This window comes from Alternaria burnsii (genome assembly GCF_013036055.1).
Source record: "Alternaria burnsii strain CBS107.38 chromosome Unknown 756, whole genome shotgun sequence".
NCBI classification, from domain to species: Eukaryota; Fungi; Ascomycota; class Dothideomycetes; order Pleosporales; family Pleosporaceae; genus Alternaria; species Alternaria burnsii.
Genome location: NW_024066128.1, coordinates 347,553 through 367,214, shown reverse-complemented (window position 1 = coordinate 367,214; position 19,662 = coordinate 347,553). Strand labels below are relative to the sequence as shown.

At 50.2% G+C, this 19,662-nt stretch overlaps 6 protein-coding genes across 6 annotated transcripts; 5 read left to right on the top strand and 1 right to left on the bottom strand.

The window, feature by feature from the left end:
* Nucleotides 1-1,245: 1,245 nt before the first annotated feature.
* GT037_010556 (trna uridine 5-carboxymethylaminomethyl modification enzyme gida) lies at nucleotides 1,246-6,426 on the top strand (the record flags this gene model as incomplete). Its single annotated transcript, XM_038935603.1, has 5 exons — nucleotides 1,246-2,948; nucleotides 3,159-3,673; nucleotides 3,729-3,803; nucleotides 4,315-4,408; nucleotides 4,464-6,426. The coding sequence occupies 5 exons, from the start codon at nucleotides 1,246-1,248 to the stop codon at nucleotides 6,424-6,426; spliced, it is 4,350 nt and encodes a 1,449-aa protein (XP_038781853.1).
* Nucleotides 6,427-7,208: 782 nt separating this feature from the next.
* Nucleotides 7,209-8,236, top strand: GT037_010555 (uncharacterized protein; the record flags this gene model as incomplete). Its single annotated transcript, XM_038935602.1, has 2 exons — nucleotides 7,209-7,255; nucleotides 7,318-8,236. The coding sequence occupies 2 exons, from the start codon at nucleotides 7,209-7,211 to the stop codon at nucleotides 8,234-8,236; spliced, it is 966 nt and encodes a 321-aa protein (XP_038781852.1).
* A 794-nt stretch (nucleotides 8,237-9,030) lies between these two features.
* Nucleotides 9,031-10,841, top strand: GT037_010554 (cation diffusion facilitator 10; the record flags this gene model as incomplete). The annotated part of the gene is made up of 2 exons (XM_038935601.1): nucleotides 9,031-10,699; nucleotides 10,756-10,841. 2 exons carry the CDS (start codon nucleotides 9,031-9,033, stop codon nucleotides 10,839-10,841), a joined length of 1,755 nt encoding a protein of 584 aa, XP_038781851.1.
* Nucleotides 10,842-11,683: 842 nt separating this feature from the next.
* On the top strand, nucleotides 11,684-12,013 carry GT037_010553 (60s ribosomal protein l39; the record flags this gene model as incomplete). Its single annotated transcript, XM_038935600.1, has 3 exons — nucleotides 11,684-11,689; nucleotides 11,751-11,851; nucleotides 11,965-12,013. 3 exons carry the CDS (start codon nucleotides 11,684-11,686, stop codon nucleotides 12,011-12,013), a joined length of 156 nt encoding a protein of 51 aa, XP_038781850.1.
* Nucleotides 12,014-12,828: 815 nt separating this feature from the next.
* Nucleotides 12,829-13,746, bottom strand: GT037_010552 (carbon-nitrogen hydrolase; the record flags this gene model as incomplete). Its single annotated transcript, XM_038935599.1, has 1 exon — nucleotides 12,829-13,746. One exon carries the CDS (start codon nucleotides 13,744-13,746, stop codon nucleotides 12,829-12,831), a length of 918 nt encoding a protein of 305 aa, XP_038781849.1.
* A 553-nt stretch (nucleotides 13,747-14,299) lies between these two features.
* On the top strand, nucleotides 14,300-19,652 carry GT037_010551 (ubiquinone biosynthesis protein coq-8; the record flags this gene model as incomplete). The annotated part of the gene is made up of 5 exons (XM_038935598.1): nucleotides 14,300-15,520; nucleotides 15,580-16,776; nucleotides 17,161-17,797; nucleotides 17,849-18,547; nucleotides 18,613-19,652. 5 exons carry the CDS (start codon nucleotides 14,300-14,302, stop codon nucleotides 19,650-19,652), a joined length of 4,794 nt encoding a protein of 1,597 aa, XP_038781848.1.
* Between the last annotated feature and the right edge of the window lie 10 nt (nucleotides 19,653-19,662).

The following is a 19,662-nucleotide window of genomic DNA, read 5'->3' as shown; positions in this document are numbered from 1 at the left end:
GGACCTCTAGAAAAGTAAGAAGAAGTCTCTTTTAGTTATATTAAGTAATCTTTAGTAGTTTTAAAAGTATTAAGTTAGCTCTTTTAAGTAAGCGTTTACTAAAGGTTTAAATATTACTTTATTAAGTAGTTAAAGCGTATAGGTAGTATAAAGTAGATATATAGCTAATAAGATCTTATAATTATAATAATAATTAATAAAGTCTATTATAATATAAGATCTATAGCTGTTAAGGAGTAGTAATTAATACTTAGTTAAAGTATACTACTAAGTTTCTCTTTTAAACACCTCCTTAAGCTAATATAATCTAATATTATTATTACTTTAGCTAGAGGGCAATAACGTAGTAAAGACTAAGTAGTTTTCTACTTATATAGTATTAACTTAGCTAGTTTATATAGCTTTATTAGCTACTTTAAAGATAAGAAAAAGACTTAAAACGCTCCTATCTAAATAAATATAAGCTATAATAGTAATCTACTTACTTAAGCTATCTTTAAGTAGTTAGCGTACCCTCTTTTTTATATAACGTGCTTTAGAGAAAATACGCTTTATTCTACTAATCTTTCTAAGTTAAAACTTCTTTTTATCTATATTAAATATATAAGATAGCTAGACGTTATACTTCTCTATCTTTTTAATTAAAAGCTTAAAGTATAAGCTATACTTAGCTCCTAAATTAGCGTTATAATAAAGTTTACTTAACTTCTTACTATACGCTAAGATAAGAGAGTTAGAATAACGCTAAAGAAACTAAGTAACCTAAGTTTCTAAAACTTCTTTTTTAGTTAAGTCTATAGTAAAGCGTTATATTATTTCTTTTAAAGGTAGTAAATGTTATTTAGTAAGCGTATTAATGTATTATAGAAGCTCTTTTTCGTATTATAGATAGAGGAAGAGGTAGCGTATACTATAGGCCTTAGTTTTGCCGCAGTATTATCTTATTAATATTATCTGTGCTATACTATACTTTTTTATAATTACTTAGTATAAGAAATTATCTTCTAGTTCTTATAATTTAATTTCTATAATTACTTCTTAAATTAAATCTATATTAGTTAAGTTATAACGCGTTAAAGTTTTGTTGTTGAGCTGGTGGGGGTGCTCAACTGGCGTTGGTGCTCAACTGACGCACGGGCACTGTAGCGCGGCGCGTCATACCGCCGCCTGCACCTCGAACTTTCTCGCGACCAGCTGTCGACTCAACAATAACCGAAGTCACTGTGCTTTGCGTATAAGACAACAATGGATTTCTCTGCAGACGATGAACAAGCTCTCAAGCAATATCTCCCAAGTGAGTTTGGGAAGAAGGATGGCTCCGTAAACGTAGAGGCGCAAATCGAGCGCGCCCGAAGGCCAGTGGTCGATGAAAGCAAACAGGCGAAGAAAGAGGCCGGTTCTGACGACGACAAGGATTCCGACGACGATGACAGTGATATGAGCGATGAGGAGGACGAGTATCCGGTTTCTCACGAATTGATCATCAAGACCCACGACCGCGCAGTCACGACGATTGCGCTCGATGCATCTGGAACACGGCTGGTGACCGGAGGAAACGACTGCACACTCAAGCTGCACGACCTCAGTGCGCTCACGCCGAGTACCATCCGCGCATTCAAGACGGTAGATCCCTTCACGACAAAACCCTCTCAAACCGCAGAATCGCATTCGATACATCAAGTCTTGTTCGGCCCACACTCTGGAGGCCAATTCCTATGCATTACCGCGACTTCACAAGCAAGACTTTTCAGCAGGGATGGAGAACTTATATCGGAGTTCGTCAAGGGCGACATGTACTTGAGAGACAAGCACAATACAAAAGGACACACAGCCGAAATCACGAGCGGCGCATGGCATCCAACGAATCGCGATCGTTTTGCTACAGCAGGCACAGACAGCACTGTACGGATATGGGACGTGAACAAGAGGATGAAGCAGGAAGAAGTCATCGTACACAAATCGAGAGCTTCCGGTAGTGCAGGCATGACAAGGATGACGGCCATCGCATGGGGTGCGGCGGCCGAGGGAGGAAGCAGTATGCTTGTATCAGCAGCACTAGACGGAAGTCTGGTCATGTGGGGTGGTGAAGGTCCATACCACCGACCAACAGCAGAAATTAAAGAAGCACATGCGAGGGACACCTGGACAAGTGGGTTGGATATCAGCGCAGATGGCAGGCTGGTCATTACAAGAGGAGGAGACGACACGATCAAGCTGTGGGATACCAGGAAGTTCAAGACACCCCTCAACACCACATCACATCCGTCAACGTCTTCGCAATATCCGACATCGAACATCAAGTTTGCGCCCAACTCGCAGAGCATAGTCACAGGATCAGAGACTGGCCACCTCCACATCCTCAACCCTGCAACTCTTCGCCCAGAGCTTGTGACACCAGTAACTCCAGGGTCTCCTTTAATCACAGTCAACTGGCATCCCAGGCTCAACCAGATTCTCACAGGTTCAGCCAACGGTCAGACAACGATCCTCTTCAATCCCAAGCTCTCCAACGCTGGCGCTCTCACAATCCTCAGCAAGGCACCTAAGAAGCGGCATCTCGATGATGACCCATCTCTCACTGTAGATATGGATCCTCTCGGAATGGCTGGTGAAGCACATGATCCTTCTGGCAATGCAGCCTCATTCTCAGCGCGCCATCCCACAATTGGTCTCACAGCATCCGGCAAAAGCAGGGATCCACGGAGACCGCATATCCCAGCTACGACGCCTTTTGCAAAGTCAACGCCTGATCAGAAATATGTCATGGAGCAGATTGAAGGCAGTGATATGAGGGACGAGGACCCTCGGGAGGCGCTACTCAAGTATGCGCTGAAAGAGGGAGAGAAGGCTGTCTTTACAGGTGCGTGGGAAAAGACTCAACCAGTTGGAATCTACAAGGATTACGACAGTGAAGAGGATGAGAGGGAGAAGAAGAAGGCAAGGCGATAGTCAAAGCGGGATGAAGCCCACTAGATGAGAGACTTTGGGGAACATGGGCTGTCCACAAGAGGCGTTTGGATAACAAAAGCATATACCCTGTAATAAAAGAGACTATAGACTAGTAAGGTTTCTCCAATAAGCCGATGGTGACCAATGGCAGACGAGAGAAAGATGATGTGCAGTTGAACGGCAGAGACGCACGTGTGAGCGTCCCTTAGCGTCCAAGCCCAACTTGGCCCAAACCGCGTCGCGCCCCAACACCCCCACCCGCCTCGCATCACAACAACGTCCACCCCACAGCCGTCAATTCGACCACCGAAAAGTACGCAACCCGCCAATTCCGCACCACCAAAAACAACAGCGACGATGTTTTCCTCCACATTCCGCGCCGCAGCTCGCGCTCCCACCTCGGCCTTTACACGCAGCTTCTCCTCCACCCGACCCTCGCAAGTCGCGCGCATGACCGTTATTGGCCGTCTAGGTGTTGCACCCGAAGAAGTCACCATATCCGGCGACAGGACACTGGTTCGATACATAGTAGGAACGAACTACGGCAAAGGCGATGACAAGAAGACCAGCTGGTTCCGGATCGCGAGTTTCGTACAGGGAGCACAGAAGGATTTCCTGATGAACTTGCCAAAGGGATCGCTACTCTATGTTGATGCTGATGCGCGCATGGAGACGTACCTTGACTCCGAGGGCAACAAGAAGAGCAATTTGAGCTTGGTTGCACGTATGTTTTTGGAGTGTTGGACTAGTGAGGAGATGGATTGCTAATTCCGATGCAGGCAACTTCGACGTCTTATCCCGCCCTCGTAACACTGAGGAGACGGAGACTACCGACGAGGGTCTTGTTCAGGAAGGTTAGGTTAAATGGACGGTTTTGCCTGCTGTTTCGACTAGGATATCACCCAACGGCGATTCTCTTATAATACCCGCAAGTGGAAGATGTTTTGTGCTGGATCGATGGTTCTTGATGAAGCATATCTTGCTCGGCGCTGTAGGATCTCTTCACGGGACTTCCCTTTACGATATTTGAATGTACCACCATGGACTGAAAGTTCACTTTGTATGATCTCTACTCTAGGAGTGGCGTGGCTTGGGATTTACGGAATGATACCTTTTTTCTTCAGAAAACTTGGACATACACTGACATCCAGGAAATTCCGGCAAGGGAATTTCGCTTGCCATAACGCCGATTAAGGCATCGATTGAGCGTCCTAAGTATTGCGTTCTTACAAACTGCCCACTTGTGCACGGACGTGATGCGGCGAACGAAGACCTCCGAGTTGGCCCATCCCAACTTTTTGTAGTACGGCGTCTAAACTCCAACACAGCAATTTTACACAATGCACAGAGTCGTGCCATTACCAGCGCGTCAGCTCTGGGGCCACGCGCCCCGTGTACGGTCATTCAATCGCTTCACCCGCTATCCACGCACATTTGCGACTGTGTCTGGCACTGATCGGTACGCCACTGCGCTTTCCAACCCCACCATTGGACCGTTTCTGACTCTGGTATAGACCATACGATGTGATAGTAATCGGCGGCGGTCATGCAGGATGTGAAGCCTCCGCAGCGGCAGCCCGCTCCGGCGCACGAACAGCCCTCATAACGCCTTCCGTCCACAACCTCGGTGTCTGCTCCTGCAACCCTTCTTTCGGCGGCATCGGAAAGGGTACTATGCTTCGCGAAATCGATGCGCTGGATGGTGTCGTTGGACGTATTGTGGACAAAGCCGGCGTACAGTTCAGGGTACTGAATAGGAAGAAGGGCCCTGCAGTGTGGGGTCCCAGAGCGCAGATTGACAGGGCGCTGTATAAGAGATACATGAAGGATGAGATGCTAGGATACAAGGGGCTAAGTGTCGTGGAGGGCAGTGTGGCGGACATCATTGTCGATAGGACGCAAGAGGAGGGATCGAAGGGCCGGTATGGGAAAATTACTGGTGTGAGGTTGGAGAGTGGGGAGATAATACCAACAGGCAATGTTGTCATAACGACTGGCACGTTTCTTGGTGGCGAAATACACATCGGGCTTGAGTCATATCCATCGGGTCGCATGGGCGAAGCTGCAACTTTTGGACTGAGTAAGAGCTTGAAGGATGCCGGTTTCACAATGGGAAGACTGAAGACGGGAACACCACCACGACTGGACGGAAAGACGATCGACTACAAAGTTCTGGAAGCCCAAGAGGGTGATGATCCACCCATGCCATTCAGCTATATGAACGAGCGAGTACAGGTCGAGAACCAACTACTGAATCACGAGACACGAACGAATGAAGCAACCCACGACGTAATACGAAACAACCTCGACAAATCTATACACATTCGCGAAACCGTCAAAGGACCGCGATACTGCCCTTCGCTAGAATCGAAGGTAATTCGCTTCGCAGATAAGACATCGCATATCGTATGGCTGGAGCCGGAAGGTTTCGACAGCGACATGATCTATCCCAATGGAATTTCCTGCACAGTCCCTGCAGACGTACAAAACACTATGCTCAAGACTATCAAGGGGCTTGAGAACGTGACCATGTTACAGCCTGGCTACGGCGTAGAATACGACTACGTTGACCCACGCCATCTTCGTTCTACCCTTGAAACGAAGAACATTTCAGGACTCTTTCTAGCAGGTCAAATCAACGGTACAACTGGCTACGAAGAAGCAGCAGGCCAGGGTGTAATTGCTGGTATCAACGCCGGCCTGAAGAGCTTAGGGAAAGAAGCCATGGTCTTAACGAGAGCGGATGGATACATCGGCATCATGATTGACGACCTCATTACCAAGGGTGTCTCCGAACCGTATCGTATGTTCACCTCCCGCTCCGAATACCGTATGTCCGCCCGTGCCGATAACGCCGACACGCGTCTTACGGCCATGGGTCGAGCCGCCGGAGTAGTTGGCGACTCGCGCTGGAAAGCATTCGAAGACGAAGCCGAGCAAATGGCCACTTTGACACAGGTTCTTCAATCTAAGACTATGGGATGGACAGACTGGAACAAAGAAGGTTTCCCTGTTAGAAACGACAGTACCAAACGTTCCGCATACGACCTCCTCCGTCTACCCAACACCACTCCATCAAACCTTGCGAGCCTCCTACCTGAAATTAGAGAATTCACACAGCGCATACAAGACCGCGTACACATCGAAGCCACATACGCACCCTATGTCGCCGCCCAAACTGCCTCTCAAGCCAGGTGGCTCAAGGACGAGAACCTGAAATTACCACTTGACCTCGACTACGAATCCATATTCGGGTTGAGCTTTGAAGAGAAGAGGGCGTTGGAGGTAGCCAGACCAGAAAGCGTAGGTATGGCCAGGCGAGTTGAAGGTGTCACACCGACGGGTGCGCTGAGGTTGCTGCAGTATGTTAGGGGTGTAGGAAGGGAGGAGAGACAGGCCAGGATGAAGGAGGAGATTGAGGCAAGGAAGGAGAAGTATAGGGGTGCGACTCCAGGGTTAAGTGTGGAGGGATTGTAGGCTGGGAGGCTATGCAGAAAGACGGTTATGTATTATATGGCATTGGGCGGCGTTTTTGCACATAGGGCGTGCTGGGACGGGCATAACGTGGAGGCGGAAATATATAGAGAGGGATATTAGCATATCAGTCATGCTTGGTTTATTGTTGGTGATAATTCACCACGCCTCCCCCACTTTCTCACACAACATTTCGATAGACGCTACGCAACTGTTGCGTGTTTGCGCATTCTTCGTATCTCTAGCCAGTCTTACGTCCTCTATCTCTCATCTTGTTACCCAGCATTTGAAGACTTCATGTGTCGACGCAAGCTTGGCCTACCGTGAGTGTGTGTTTAGTTCTGTCCGGTCGTGCCTTCTTCAAGATGGCGACAAGCTGATGTGTCGCGCCTTCCCTCTATACCTCAGTGCTCACCTCAAGACGCCACTGGAATTCTCTGAGAACATTTAACGTCTTCAAGGTAATGCTTCTCTTACATCAGCATGACAAAACGAAAAGGATGCACACCACCGCTGAGACCAGCAGAATATCTCAGCTATTACAAGTACGGCATCCAACCTGGCGATCAGAATGCAGACCTGAGCATTGGCTTTTCGAGAGTACCAGTCTGGGATGAGAGGACGAGCGATGAACACGTCCATAGAGGAGTCGCCTCCACTACACTTCTCTCGCTTAAAAGCGAAACGATACGATATGATATAATTATATCGCACAGGTCAACTCACATCCACCATCCATCGAGAATAGCCACCACACTCAGCGCAGCTCAAGTCTAGTCATCGTGATGGCCTCTGGTCATACACCTAGCGGCAAGATGCTGCCAAACTTTCTGTAAGGAACATGACATACCGACAACTCTGCGACTTTGGGGATAAAGCTGACATATATGACAGAACCATGAGTTTCGAAATGGTCACCGTGCGTGTCGGCGAAGCAGATGTGGCAGTCGATATACCCGTCTATCGCGATCAGCTTTCGGCTGTCTCACTGTACTTTCGTGGCGCGTTCGAGGGTCCTTTCAAAGAGGCTACGGATCGCATTCTACCCTTGACAGACGTTTCCGAACAGACCTTCCGGATATTCCTGCAGTGGACACACTTCCAAGCCAATTCTCAGTCGAGTGCTGCTTCCATGCGTACACATGACGCCGTCCTCCAGAAACTCATGACAAAATTGAGGGATGAAACCACAACCATCCCTGGGATCGACGAAAAAGGCTACCATGATGAAAGGAAGAAGAACGATTCGCGTTGGACGAATCCAGAGTCGGTGGTCGATTGCCAGTTGATGCGTGCTTCGTTCCTGCGCCTCTACGTTTTCGCTGACAAGTACGACATTCCCCAGTTTCGAGATGACATATTGACTGCCTTGATTGCACAGCCGCATATATGGAAATGGCCTTCCAGTCCTGACCAAGATCTGATCGAGCATGCATACGCAGATTTGCCGCAGTCTTCCAAGTTCATCCGCTTCTTAGTACTTTCCGTGGCCACCTGGTACATTCGGGATTCGTCGTACGAGGACGCTACCAGGCTGCTGTGTGACCTGAAAGAGACGCATAAAGACTTCGCCCTCGAGGTCGCTATTCTGCAGGTCGAAATATACAGGGACAAAGTTTTCCCGAATAAGCATGGTGCCTCGTCTCAGTGGGAATTGACTCTGCCTCATTCTTGTATCTTGCACGAGCATCGAGTCCAGGACAAGAAGCAATGCCGAGAGCGCATACGCAACCATCCGTATATATTTAACATACTCATTGATGCGTGCTTGCAAGATGCCTTGGGCATGGAGGAACGGTGCAACAAGGCATAGGCATTCTGGAGTACGCGCTAGGGCACGCAAAAACTGACGGACATATTGGTGTCAAGGGTTCAAGGTTGTATGCCAGCCTCTGAGGTGTGATAGACAGCCAAGACAGGAGTTTGAGACCTGGAACAGCGCTACTGTACCACCGTGGAGACGAATACATTACTTGAGACTGCCGGTCAATGTGGGTCCTCAGCAGAGCGGGCACAGAACGGCTAGATGGGCTAAATTCGATGGAGCAGGGTTTCAGCGGAAGATGCCGTAGAGAAAACGAATCAAATTGGTCTTCTAGACGAGCTATATGTGACTACGTGAAACATAAGAGACGAAACCATGGCCAAAATCTTGTGATGGCGTCTCGGCTCACGAACCCCAGATTGTTAGTGAAAAGCTATGGCCATAGCTAAAGTGGATGCAGGTGCAAGGATTTGTGGGCCTCAGATATGTCGATCCCGTCTCTGGTGCAGGACCCTCTTGTTTCGGCGAACCTGCTCGTCGCATTCCCGCACGCGTCGGCGGCACCACGGTCCATATAGTCCCTTGGGCTTTTGACACGGCTGAAATGCTTCACAACATCTTCCTTTGACGCTCCGCATCGCTCTCCATCTCAAGACAATTCAGCTGGCGCACGAATCTACCTGTTCAAGTCTTCTGCAGTAGTTCATCGCGCTGCGCCATTGAGATAAGAGAACGGCACGAGATTGGCTTGTTCTTTTTGTCGCGTTTACGCGCAGGACCTTGATTCGAAGGAATTGGCCCTCTAATCACGCCTCTTCAGCGACAGCATCCCAATCGCAGTCATGCCAGACTATCCATCCACACCACCGCCCAAGTCGCCCTCGCCAGTGACTGTCCCGCGCTCATCCAGCCTCCCACGTTTAGCAAGTTCGAAGCTCTTTCTTCCTACCCAGAACGAAGCTTCCGCAATATCTACGCGTGGTCATCATCTTCCTTCGCTACTCAACAGCGCGCGCCGGCCGTCTACAATACGCAGCAGTGAGCGCCGGGGCAGCGACACGGACGATGAAGACTTGGAAGCATACAGAAACGGGCTTATGATGCCTTACGATCGGGACTCGGATCGGAGGAGTAGCATAGGTGCGCATGTGCTCAACACGCCGCAGATGAGGAGCCAGCGCTTGATTGGCAACTCCAATCCTAGGTACAAGTGGGAAAAGTACTACAAGACGGAAGAAGAGCTGAAGGGCATGAAGAAGCCGATACGGGAATACTATGAGCGCAACAACCAGCTTCTGCAGCACTATTTGTACATCGACCGTTTGCTCGATTCCTCACTCCCGCACAATCTCATTCAAGAGTACACGAATCTTGAATCCGGCGCTGTCAAGATCCCCACTACCATTACCGAAGAGTCTTCAGCTGTCAGCACCCCACTCGCCGTTACTCCCGGCTACGGTACGAACGGGACAAATACACCTGGTTACTACAGCGAGAACGGGCGAAGTGGTTCGTCGGGCAGTCTGAACAACGGCAATGGCGCAAACAAACCTATGGTCAAGCGCACACCCAAAAACCTCTACAAGGTCCCCGAAGCAGACGAGAATACCCCGCTCCTAGCACACGATAACGCTGTAGAAGACGAAGAAGATCTAGAAATCGCCAACTCCAAGTTAAAAGACTGGGTTCCTGAAGAAGACGAAGACACCGAAAGTCCGATTGTCAAGCTAGCGCTATACGTCAACCTCAGTGCAAACACTGCCCTCCTGATCATGAAGATTGTTGTCACAGTCTTGACTTCGTCGCTCTCCGTGGTGGCTAGTTTAGTCGATGCAGCCCTTGACTTCCTCTCCACCGCCATCGTCTGGTTTACATCCTGGATGATCGCGCGTCAGGACAGATATGCCTACCCAGTCGGTCGTCGACGTCTCGAACCCATCGGTGTGCTCATCTTCTCCGTAATCATGATGACGTCCTTCTTCCAAGTCGGCATCGAAGGCATTTCCAGACTCTCTGGACCTGACCATACAATCGTACAGTTGACCGTCCCTGCTGTGGCCATCATGGCCGCTACGGTTGTCATTAAAGGTCTCTGCTGGCTCTGGTGCCGCCTCATCCGCAACTCCTCCGTTCAAGCACTAGCCCAAGACGCAATGACCGATGTCGTCTTCAACACCTTCTCCATCCTCTTCCCGCTCGTGGGCTACTTTGCGAAGATTTGGTGGCTCGACTCACTCGGTGGTATCTTGCTCTCTGCGTATGTTATCATCAACTGGAGTGCTACCTCTGCGGAGCACATTCGCAACTTGACTGGCGCTAGTGCCACAGCGGATGAGCGTAACATTCTCCTCTACATGACAATGCGCTTCGCAAAGTCTATCAAGAGGATCCAAGGACTGCAGGCTTACCATGCGGGCGACAAGCTGAACGTCGAGGTAGATATCGTGGTTGATGAGAATCTCAGTTTGAGGGATAGCCATGATTTGGGTGAGAGTTTGCAGTATGTGCTTGGTAAGTTCTCGTCCCTTTCTTTCCTTCCAAGAATCTATGAGCTAACGACGATACAGAGAGTGTGCCGTATGTTGATCGCGCGTTTGTACATATCGATTACACAGACTACAACTTCCCGACACACATGTCGCAGCAGGAGTGATCTGGAGATGAGCCTGACAATTGAGTCGGCAATGTATTATAGTATCGAAAAAAAAGTTATTGGATATGATAAGCCTAGCTGGAAGCGGGAAGCATGTTACTTCACCGCCCAAGTATATTCGCGTTCAAGAACGCGGATGAGGTTTTCTCAAAAGCTTGTGATAAGCATAGATCTAAAAGTAGAATGACGAGATCTGCGGCAACGAGTGTTGGAACAAAAGAGGCTTCCAAAAAGAATGTCACGACTTCGAGAAGACGAGACCGATTGGAAAGATAAGGCAGGAAAGAGAAACTGAGTATCAATGTCGCCGTTATCGCAATTGAATTTTGGCCGCTTTGGTTACAAGGCCTCGTCTTCAGGGATTACCCGCATCCAGTTTACTGTGAAGTCAGCTGAAACATCCTTTATCCATTCTTTTTCTGCCGTCACTTCTTCATGCCCAGCCTGAAGCGTACATTGTAAGCCCAGACCTTGCGTAGTCTGCGACTATACGCAACGTTTGATATGCATGTTCGTGCAGCGTCACGTCGCAGAGCCAAGTGCAAGCGGCAAAGGCTGAAGTCAAAGCTGAGCCTGTCAATAGCACACCATTCCAGTCACATCGTTCAGTGTCATCACGTCTCTTCAGATAATTCAAGGCGTCGCAGTAGCGAGTCATCGATGCTGTTGCACAAGAAGTGATAAAGACAGCGATGACGCTAGAGCCCCACTAGCGCACCCAACACAGCCTAGCCGGTTTTGCTTGCCGCCTGCCAAGCGCACCAACATCGATCAATATTCTGGCTTTTTTCCGACAACGACAACACCTTTCGACATCCGACTACTCACAACAAGCAGTCAAGATGCCGGTATGATATCACTCTCCGCGGTTGCGAACATGCCTAGGATCCGTTATTGACACCTTCATAGTCCCAGAAGTCTTTCCGCACCAAGCAGAAGCTTGCGCGCGCGCAGAAGCAGAACCGCCCCATCCCTCAGTGGATTCGCCTGAGGACCGGCAACACCATCAGGTACGCACCGCTCACGATACGCACATCCTCGCCGCTTCCGATCGTCGCTACTGGACACTACGGGGATCTCACCATATGATAATGGGAGCACGAGACTGACATTCTACCCACAGGTACAACGCCAAGCGACGACACTGGCGCAAGACCCGTCTCGGTATCTAAGCGTATCGCCCTCGACAAACCATCCCTCACTCGATTCTCGATTCTCAATCATTACTTGTTCCTGCAACGACAATCTTCTCTACACGAAACGAGCGATTACATTGGGAATTTCGCACATGGTGGGAACCGAGCGACCAGTCTTCTAAGCGAAGTACATCTGCAAACGAGGGATGCTATGGGTGGTATTTCTTTTCACGTTACCGGATACCTACCTACCTCTCATTCATGGCGCTTTGGGTCTGTAAATGGGAATGAAGGGAATCGATTCATGATGGTTTAGATCCTAGGCAGTGATGAATGAAAGCACATGCTGGGTCGCAACGAACAATTGCTGGAGTACTGATGATCGTGATGTGGAGCTTTAATCACCGAGGACTTCGGTGTGGAATGCTTAAGGCGTCGCTCTTTTCACGAACGCCAAATGCGGGGTGAAACTAGAGTGATTTTCGGCCCGTCATCACGTATGAGCCTGAGTAGATTGCACATACACGATACTCCCGTTAGGACTGTATATTACTGCGGTGTTTGTATCTAACAATGATGCTCATGACATTGACGTCGTTCCAGAACTAGTCAAACATGGCCCCTCCAACAACACCTTCAACACTTCTGCCACCCTCTATGCTCTGGTGTGCTCCCGACGGTGCCAGAAAACCCATAGCCGCCTCTTTGAAGGCATGATCCTTGACGGCCATCTTTAAAGAAGTCCGTTCGACCAACGGCTTTACGAAGAACAAATTCTGAGCCCCCTCCGCATGTCTGATTAGCCAAGCTGTCAAACGAAGCCAGTCTCAATATTGACGCCCTCTGCCCCTTCATCGTCCACTTCTTACTTGGAATTTCGGCCGCTCGGTCAGATCTACGATCAAACACGTCTCCTCGCTCTTGCCCGCTGTTTCGTATAAACTAACAACTCCCTTCTCGATACGCAAAACCGTACTACTACCCGCATAGCAGACACCCTTTTCCATTCCACAGCGGTTGGCCAGGATAACAAATATAGGCTTCTCCCCTCCGGCGTCAACGAGCGGTTGGAAACGTTCGACCCAATATGCTACTGTTGCAATGTCTGGTTGTGATGGGTCCTGCATGAGTTCCGTGGGCGTTAGATGACATAACCAAGCCATGCTTATGCAAACAATTGGCGATTGCGACGACAGAGCGAGGGAGGAGAACTCGTAATCAGACCATGGCGAGACAAACTTGTAGGGATTGATATCCATACATATTCCCATAGTGACTTTCCCCAGATCACCTAATTGGCCAGCGTAGAAGGGCGAGTCCGGTGATGAGGTATCGGATAGTTTGTGTGATCTTGACCCCGGGCCCTCAGACGCCCATGTTTCGTCTGTATAGTAGAGAAAGGATTTCCGGTAGTTGTGCAATATCTCTCCTCTTGGTGATACAGTGACAGTGGAGTTGTACTGCGTTTGACTGTCCTCGGGATTGGTATCCGGGATGGTGACCTCTGCATACCCAACTGTCACGTGGCAATTGTAGTGCTTTGCTACTTGCTGTGCCCATTGCGTAGAGATTCCGGATGTGGTGGGCTCGAGAAATGGTTTGATTTCCTCGAGCGATTGGAAGTTGTAGCCTGAGAAGGCAAGTTCAGGTAGGACAAGCCAGGTCAGGTCGGTGGGTATTGCGGCGGATCGGAGGATGTCATCGGCTCTTTTGATGTTCTCTTGGACGCGTCCGACTTCTGGAGCGAATTGGAGACAGGCGATTTTCATGTTTGCTGTTCGTTCCCTTGGAATGGCTTCGGTTGACTTGAGATTCTGGGGTGGAAATTCTGAGGCGAGTTTTGGGTATTTTGAGGGCTTCTGGGAGAACACTTGTATCTTTCACTTGAATCAGTCCAGACTGATAGGCCAAATAGTCGCTATCTTCCCGTGCCGTCTGGAGTGTACCGATTGGTGCTACCAGGCACGAGTACTGGTCTATTCGTGCTACTAGATGGATGCGCTTCCTGATTGGTGACAAAAAGCAGCATAGGGCCGGGTCCAGCGACTAATAAGGACGGCGGGTTTTTAGAAAATGCGATCGCGTGAGTATGACAATTCAGGCGGTCGCTCTGTTGAGGGTATGAATGCCCCACCAGGCGATCAAGACCCTTGCTCGGAATGAAAGCCAGCCAATCGTGCCATTTCCGCACTTGGGCCTAACTTGATGCAGCTATGACGCGCATAACTCTGATGGATTCACGACGGCCTCGACATCTTACGCACCGCTCCAGCACTTCTCGTCATGTGTCGCATCTCCCGGTAGTTGTTTCATCCGATCGCAATGGCAGGCAGACGGCTCGTTGATGCCGCCAAACTCTTCAATGCCTCGAAATCCGTCGCACAGAAGCACATGGCGCTTCGATCGAGCCAGTGGGATGCCTACAACAAAACCTCGTCGTTAGCGAAAGCCGTCAAGAGTCAGACGGACCGCGTCACCCTCACAGCAGCGGCTGCCATTGCCCTCTCACAACGCTTCAGCGAAGAAGCTCCCTCCTACGCGAGAGCCGCAGCGGACCGGGCGACGAATACACAATGGACACAGCAGCCCGACATACCTAGAAGAGGGACGGTGGAGAAGGAAACACCAGCAGAGGATGTAAGAGAAGGCGTAGAGCAAGATCACCACTACGATCGATCCGCTCAGAACAGCGCCCAGGAACCTCCACCCACCGATGAGCTGGAGGTTGAGCAGGAAAAGGCCCCCAGATCACCACTTCCAGACGGGACCATACCAAGCCAGGGGTTGACCCTCGAACAGGAGGAGAAGGGTCAGGATACGTTCTCGGAGAGGCCGGTACACGAAGCGCCGAAGGAGCCTCTGGCTGAGGACCAGGGTGAATCGGTCCGTCACAAAGACGAAGGCATCAAACCGGTCGAGTCCACAGAGACTACGATACCGTTACCCGGAAGTCCTCGAGGTGCTTCGACTCAAGCCGCTGAAACTATCCCCGCACATGCGAACGACCCGCAACAAACTCCCATATCACCACAAACCGAGAAGCTTCAGAAAGGTCACGACAGAGACGTCTTCCACACGAGATCGGTCGAATCGCAACCAACAACCGCCTCACACCCTCAAACACAGATACCAAAGACTTCAGGAACGAGACAGCAAAGTGATGAACATGTAGAGGACAAGCAAATAAACCAGGATGTGTTCTATAATCCTCTGAAGCCTGGGCAGGGACAAGTGGAGGATGTACCAGAGGGTATCAACACAGACGTCTTCCATTCAAGAAAGGTCGCAAGGATGTTAGGAAGCGACCCCTTCTCGAGGAAGGAATTTGCGGAACGAAAGAGCGGTGGTAGACACCCGCTCGACGACAGGCCCATACCAAAGACCAGCGGCAGACATCCGCTTGACGATAGGCCTGTAGCACCAGTGCAGCAGCAAAGTCAGCCTTCGACGCAAGAGCATCAGCCGACAACCACCTCGAAGGAGATGGAAGACCTGGCATCTCAATTGGCGCAGGACGTGCAGTCAAACGCGGCTGCATCTGAGGTATGAAATGTACATCCGCGTGCCTGAAGCCTGCTGATTTGCTGACAGATGTACAACAGTCACCCAATGAGGTAGCCACACAACCAGAGAAGGCCTCTTATGCGTTACGAGAATCGAGAGTCCCGGCATCACGGTTCGGTCGCATATGGCAGTATGCTGGTCTAGGCACAAGCATGGCTCTCGGAGCTGTTGGTGAAGGTTTCCGACGAGCGACCGGCGGCGCTGCGTCAGCAACTGGGTCGTTGATGCTTAGCCCTGGCAACATGGAAATACTAGTTGCAAAGCTCTCGCGCATGCGAGGTGCCGCTCTCAAGCTGGGCCAGATGATCAGTTTCCAAGACATTAAGATGCTGCCGCCTGAGATCCACGACGTACTGCAGCGAGTGCAGGATAGCGCAGACTACATGCCGGCCTCACAACGGAACAAAGTCCTGAGCAGCAACCTTGGTGAAAACTGGCGTGACCTCTTCGAATCCATCGAAGATGTGCCTATCGCAGCCGCTTCGATTGGGCAGGTACACAAAGCAGTACTCAAGTCCAACGGACAGGCAGTTGCTGTCAAGATTCAGTACCCTGGCGTTGCCAACTCCATCGACTCTGACCTTAGCAATCTATCCCTCCTGCTGACAGCATCTCGTCTTCTACCAAAGGGTCTATACCTAGACAAGACCATTGCCAACGCTCGAACAGAACTAGGTTGGGAGTGCGACTACACACGCGAGGCTGAATGCCAAACTCGTTTCCGCGACCTCCTCCAAGATGACACAGACGTTTTTACTGTCCCTAAGGTTTTCCCCGAAGCTTGTGGTCCTACCGTGCTGACCGCAGAGCTGATGCACGGCGTCGGCGTCACTAAGCTCAAAACCCTTACTCAAGAGCAACGCGACTGGATTGGCACCCAAATTCTACGTCTCTGTCTACGCGAGATCGTAGAGTTCAAGTTCATGCAGACAGATCCAAACTGGACAAACTTCCTCTACAACGCTTCCGCCCAGAAAATCGAGCTATTAGATTTCGGCGCTTCACGAGACTACCCAGACAAGTTTGTCGAGCCCTACATTAAAGTCCTCATTGCAGCCTCTAAAGGCGACCGCAACTCTATCCGCGACCTCTCTCTCGAACTCGGCTACCTAACCGGTAGCGAGAGCCCCGCTATGCTCGACGCTCATATCCAAAGCGTTCTCACGCTTGCTGAGCCGTTTAGTGGCAGTGGACCTGAGATATACGATTTCAGAGACCAAACTATTACGGACAGAGTGCGTGGTTTGATCCCTGTCATGGTCAAGGAAAGGCTTGCGCCGCCTCCCGAAGAGACATATTCGCTGCATCGAAAACTCTCGGGAGCGTTCTTGCTTTGCGCGAGATTGGGGTCGAGGGTTCCGTGTAAGGAGTTGTTTAGTAAGGCAGTGAAGACGTATGAGGGGAAGGCTGTGTTGAGGTAGAGTGGAAGATGAACAGGATGATGTGTAGTATAGTACCATGTGTTGTATATTATCATTGTTAACACCGTTATAACTTACGAACATTTTACGAGAAAATTTATTTTGCTTCAGACTACATAATTCACTTTGTTGACCCCATCGAGACGGAGTGCACGGACACGGTACCCTGTGCGCTCTAGCGCTGATGAAGCGACAAAGGCGCCGACTCTGCCAGTCTTCTTCTACACACTTCAGTCTGTATGTCTGGCTCCTATATCAACGATGGGCAGCCTCACCGAAAACGAGTTTTCTGAGGACTTTGGCTTCATCGCACCATCCGCATTGCTACTGGATAATCCAGCAGCAGCGCCATCAGACTTTGAGCTCCCCAGCCAGAACTTACACAGTCATCCTAGCACGCGCTATGCGCCCCTCTCAACCGACCCTGTGACCAATCGTGCCACGCCTTCAAAGAAAGGTGCGCGTATCAATAAGGAAGCAATTCGCATTCTGAAAACCTGGTTCATCACCCATGAGAACAAACCCTATCCTCGTCACAACGACTTGCAGTCTTTGCAGCAGCAGACCGGTCTAGAACACAAGCAAATCACGACCTGGTTCTCGAATGCTCGTCGCCGAGGCCTTTCTCGTGACTCTGGATCAAAACATCCGCAAGTCCACGACACTCAAACAAGCCCAATTGACATCATTGCGAGACCTGGTACACCTGCAGTGCAGCTTGGAATTCAGCATCAAGATCCTTTGCAACGATGGGTCGAATCGCCACCAGAAAATGAGGCAGCATCGTTTGGTGATATTTTCCGCGCTGTAACTACAGGTTCAGATTGCTCCAATAGTATGTCTCGAATGAAAGTATGCACGTAACCAAGCTGACCCTACCTCGAAGGTGAGCACAATAATTCAGAAACACTGTACCCATCGTCTTCTGCAAGCAGTGCCAGCACATCCTACTCTAACGCGCGGTCGGACTGCAACTCATCTGGATCTCAAACGTCCAATGGGCCAATTCGACGATCGCGCAAGCGGGGACTGAAGAAAAACGACCGCTCCAAGAGAGCCTTTGCTGCACCCGATTTACCATACCAATGCACCTTTTGCGTTGAGACGTTCAAGACAAAGTACGACTGGCAACGTCATGAAAAGGCCCTGCATCTCTCGTTAGAGCAATGGATATGTGCACCAGAGGGTCCAAGAGTTCCGCTATCGGCCAGGCAGGAGGATCAATTCTGTACTTTCTGCGGTAAACTATCTCCTGACGATACACATCTCGACGAACATCATTACTCTGCCTGTCAAGCACGAGATGAAATCGAACGCAGTTTCTATCGCAAAGACCACCTCGTACAACACTTGAGGCTTGTTCACAAAGTTGACACTGCATATGTCCCACTAGATCGATGGAAGACCTCTACGCTAGATGTACATTCGAGGTGTGGATTCTGCAGCCTAGTCATGCATACTTGGACGGAGCGAGTGAACCACCTAGGGGAGCACTTCAAGGCGGGTGCAACAATGGCGCAATGGCAAGGTGATTGGGGGTTCGAGGACCATGTATTGCAGCGTGTGGAAGATGGCGTGCCGCCATGTACGTGCTCGACCAATTCAGTAAGTTATATATCCAAAAAACAGTTAATCTGACCTTCAGAGTAGACTTTATTCATCTTGAGAAGATGACGCCTTGGCCTTTGCGCGCATGTGACACGCCAACCGCCACGTCTGTCAGCGCGTACGAGCTCCTTAAGCTTGAGGTCAACTTTTTTCGACAGAATTATCTCGATCTAAATGGAATACCGCCGGACGCTCATACTCTTCAGCTAGAAGCATGCCGTATCATATTCGCATCAAATGCGCTGTCAGATACCGGACCTTCGACATCGCAGCGAGATGATGGAGAGTCTTGGCTTCGCGACATCATTATGTCGAACCCAGATATCGCCACGGAAGCTCTTTTTGGGCCACTGCGTACCCCTTCCGAGGGTATTTCGACATTGCGAATCTGCGGCCGTAATCACCTTTTTGAGCGGTGTCCACTAGAGACTCAACTTCGCGCTTTCGCACAAGCAAAAACTGACACATCCGTTGGTCTGCCGGACCGGACACTCCAGCAAGAGGCTTGCGACATCATCCGCCGTATCGAGGATGCTCCCAATGCTACCCTAGAAGGCTTCGCAGGCTGGCTTATCCACACGATTGGAGTAAACAACGTTTGGCTATCAGCTTTTAAGCTGCGCACCAGCTTACCTTCTGACAACCAGAACCCATCCGCAGCTTTTCCAGCCCAGCCAATCGATGACCAAGGGCTGCTTGCTCCCTTTCCTATGGAACCCTCGTCCATTGCCAGACTCCTCGAGAACCCTTTCCACACGACAGATCGTGGTCTATCTCCGCTTGTTCCCACCCCTGGTCTGCCTGATAATCACTCGCGAAGCCACATGGCCATGGGCACGAACTTCTACCGCCTCTTTGCCAATGACCTTAGGCGCTGGGTCCTCGCCACCATGTCCCCATCCAACCCAGGCTGCCATGTCCCATCTGACGCGGAGATTCAGCATCACGCGCGCTGGATCATATATGAATCTGATGATCCGTGGAACCAAACTGCTGCTGATCACCCTGAGTGGCTGTGGCGCTTTAAGAGAGATGTTGGTATAATCAGTACTGAAGATTCTACTGGGATCATGGGGCTTTGAAGCTGTAGCG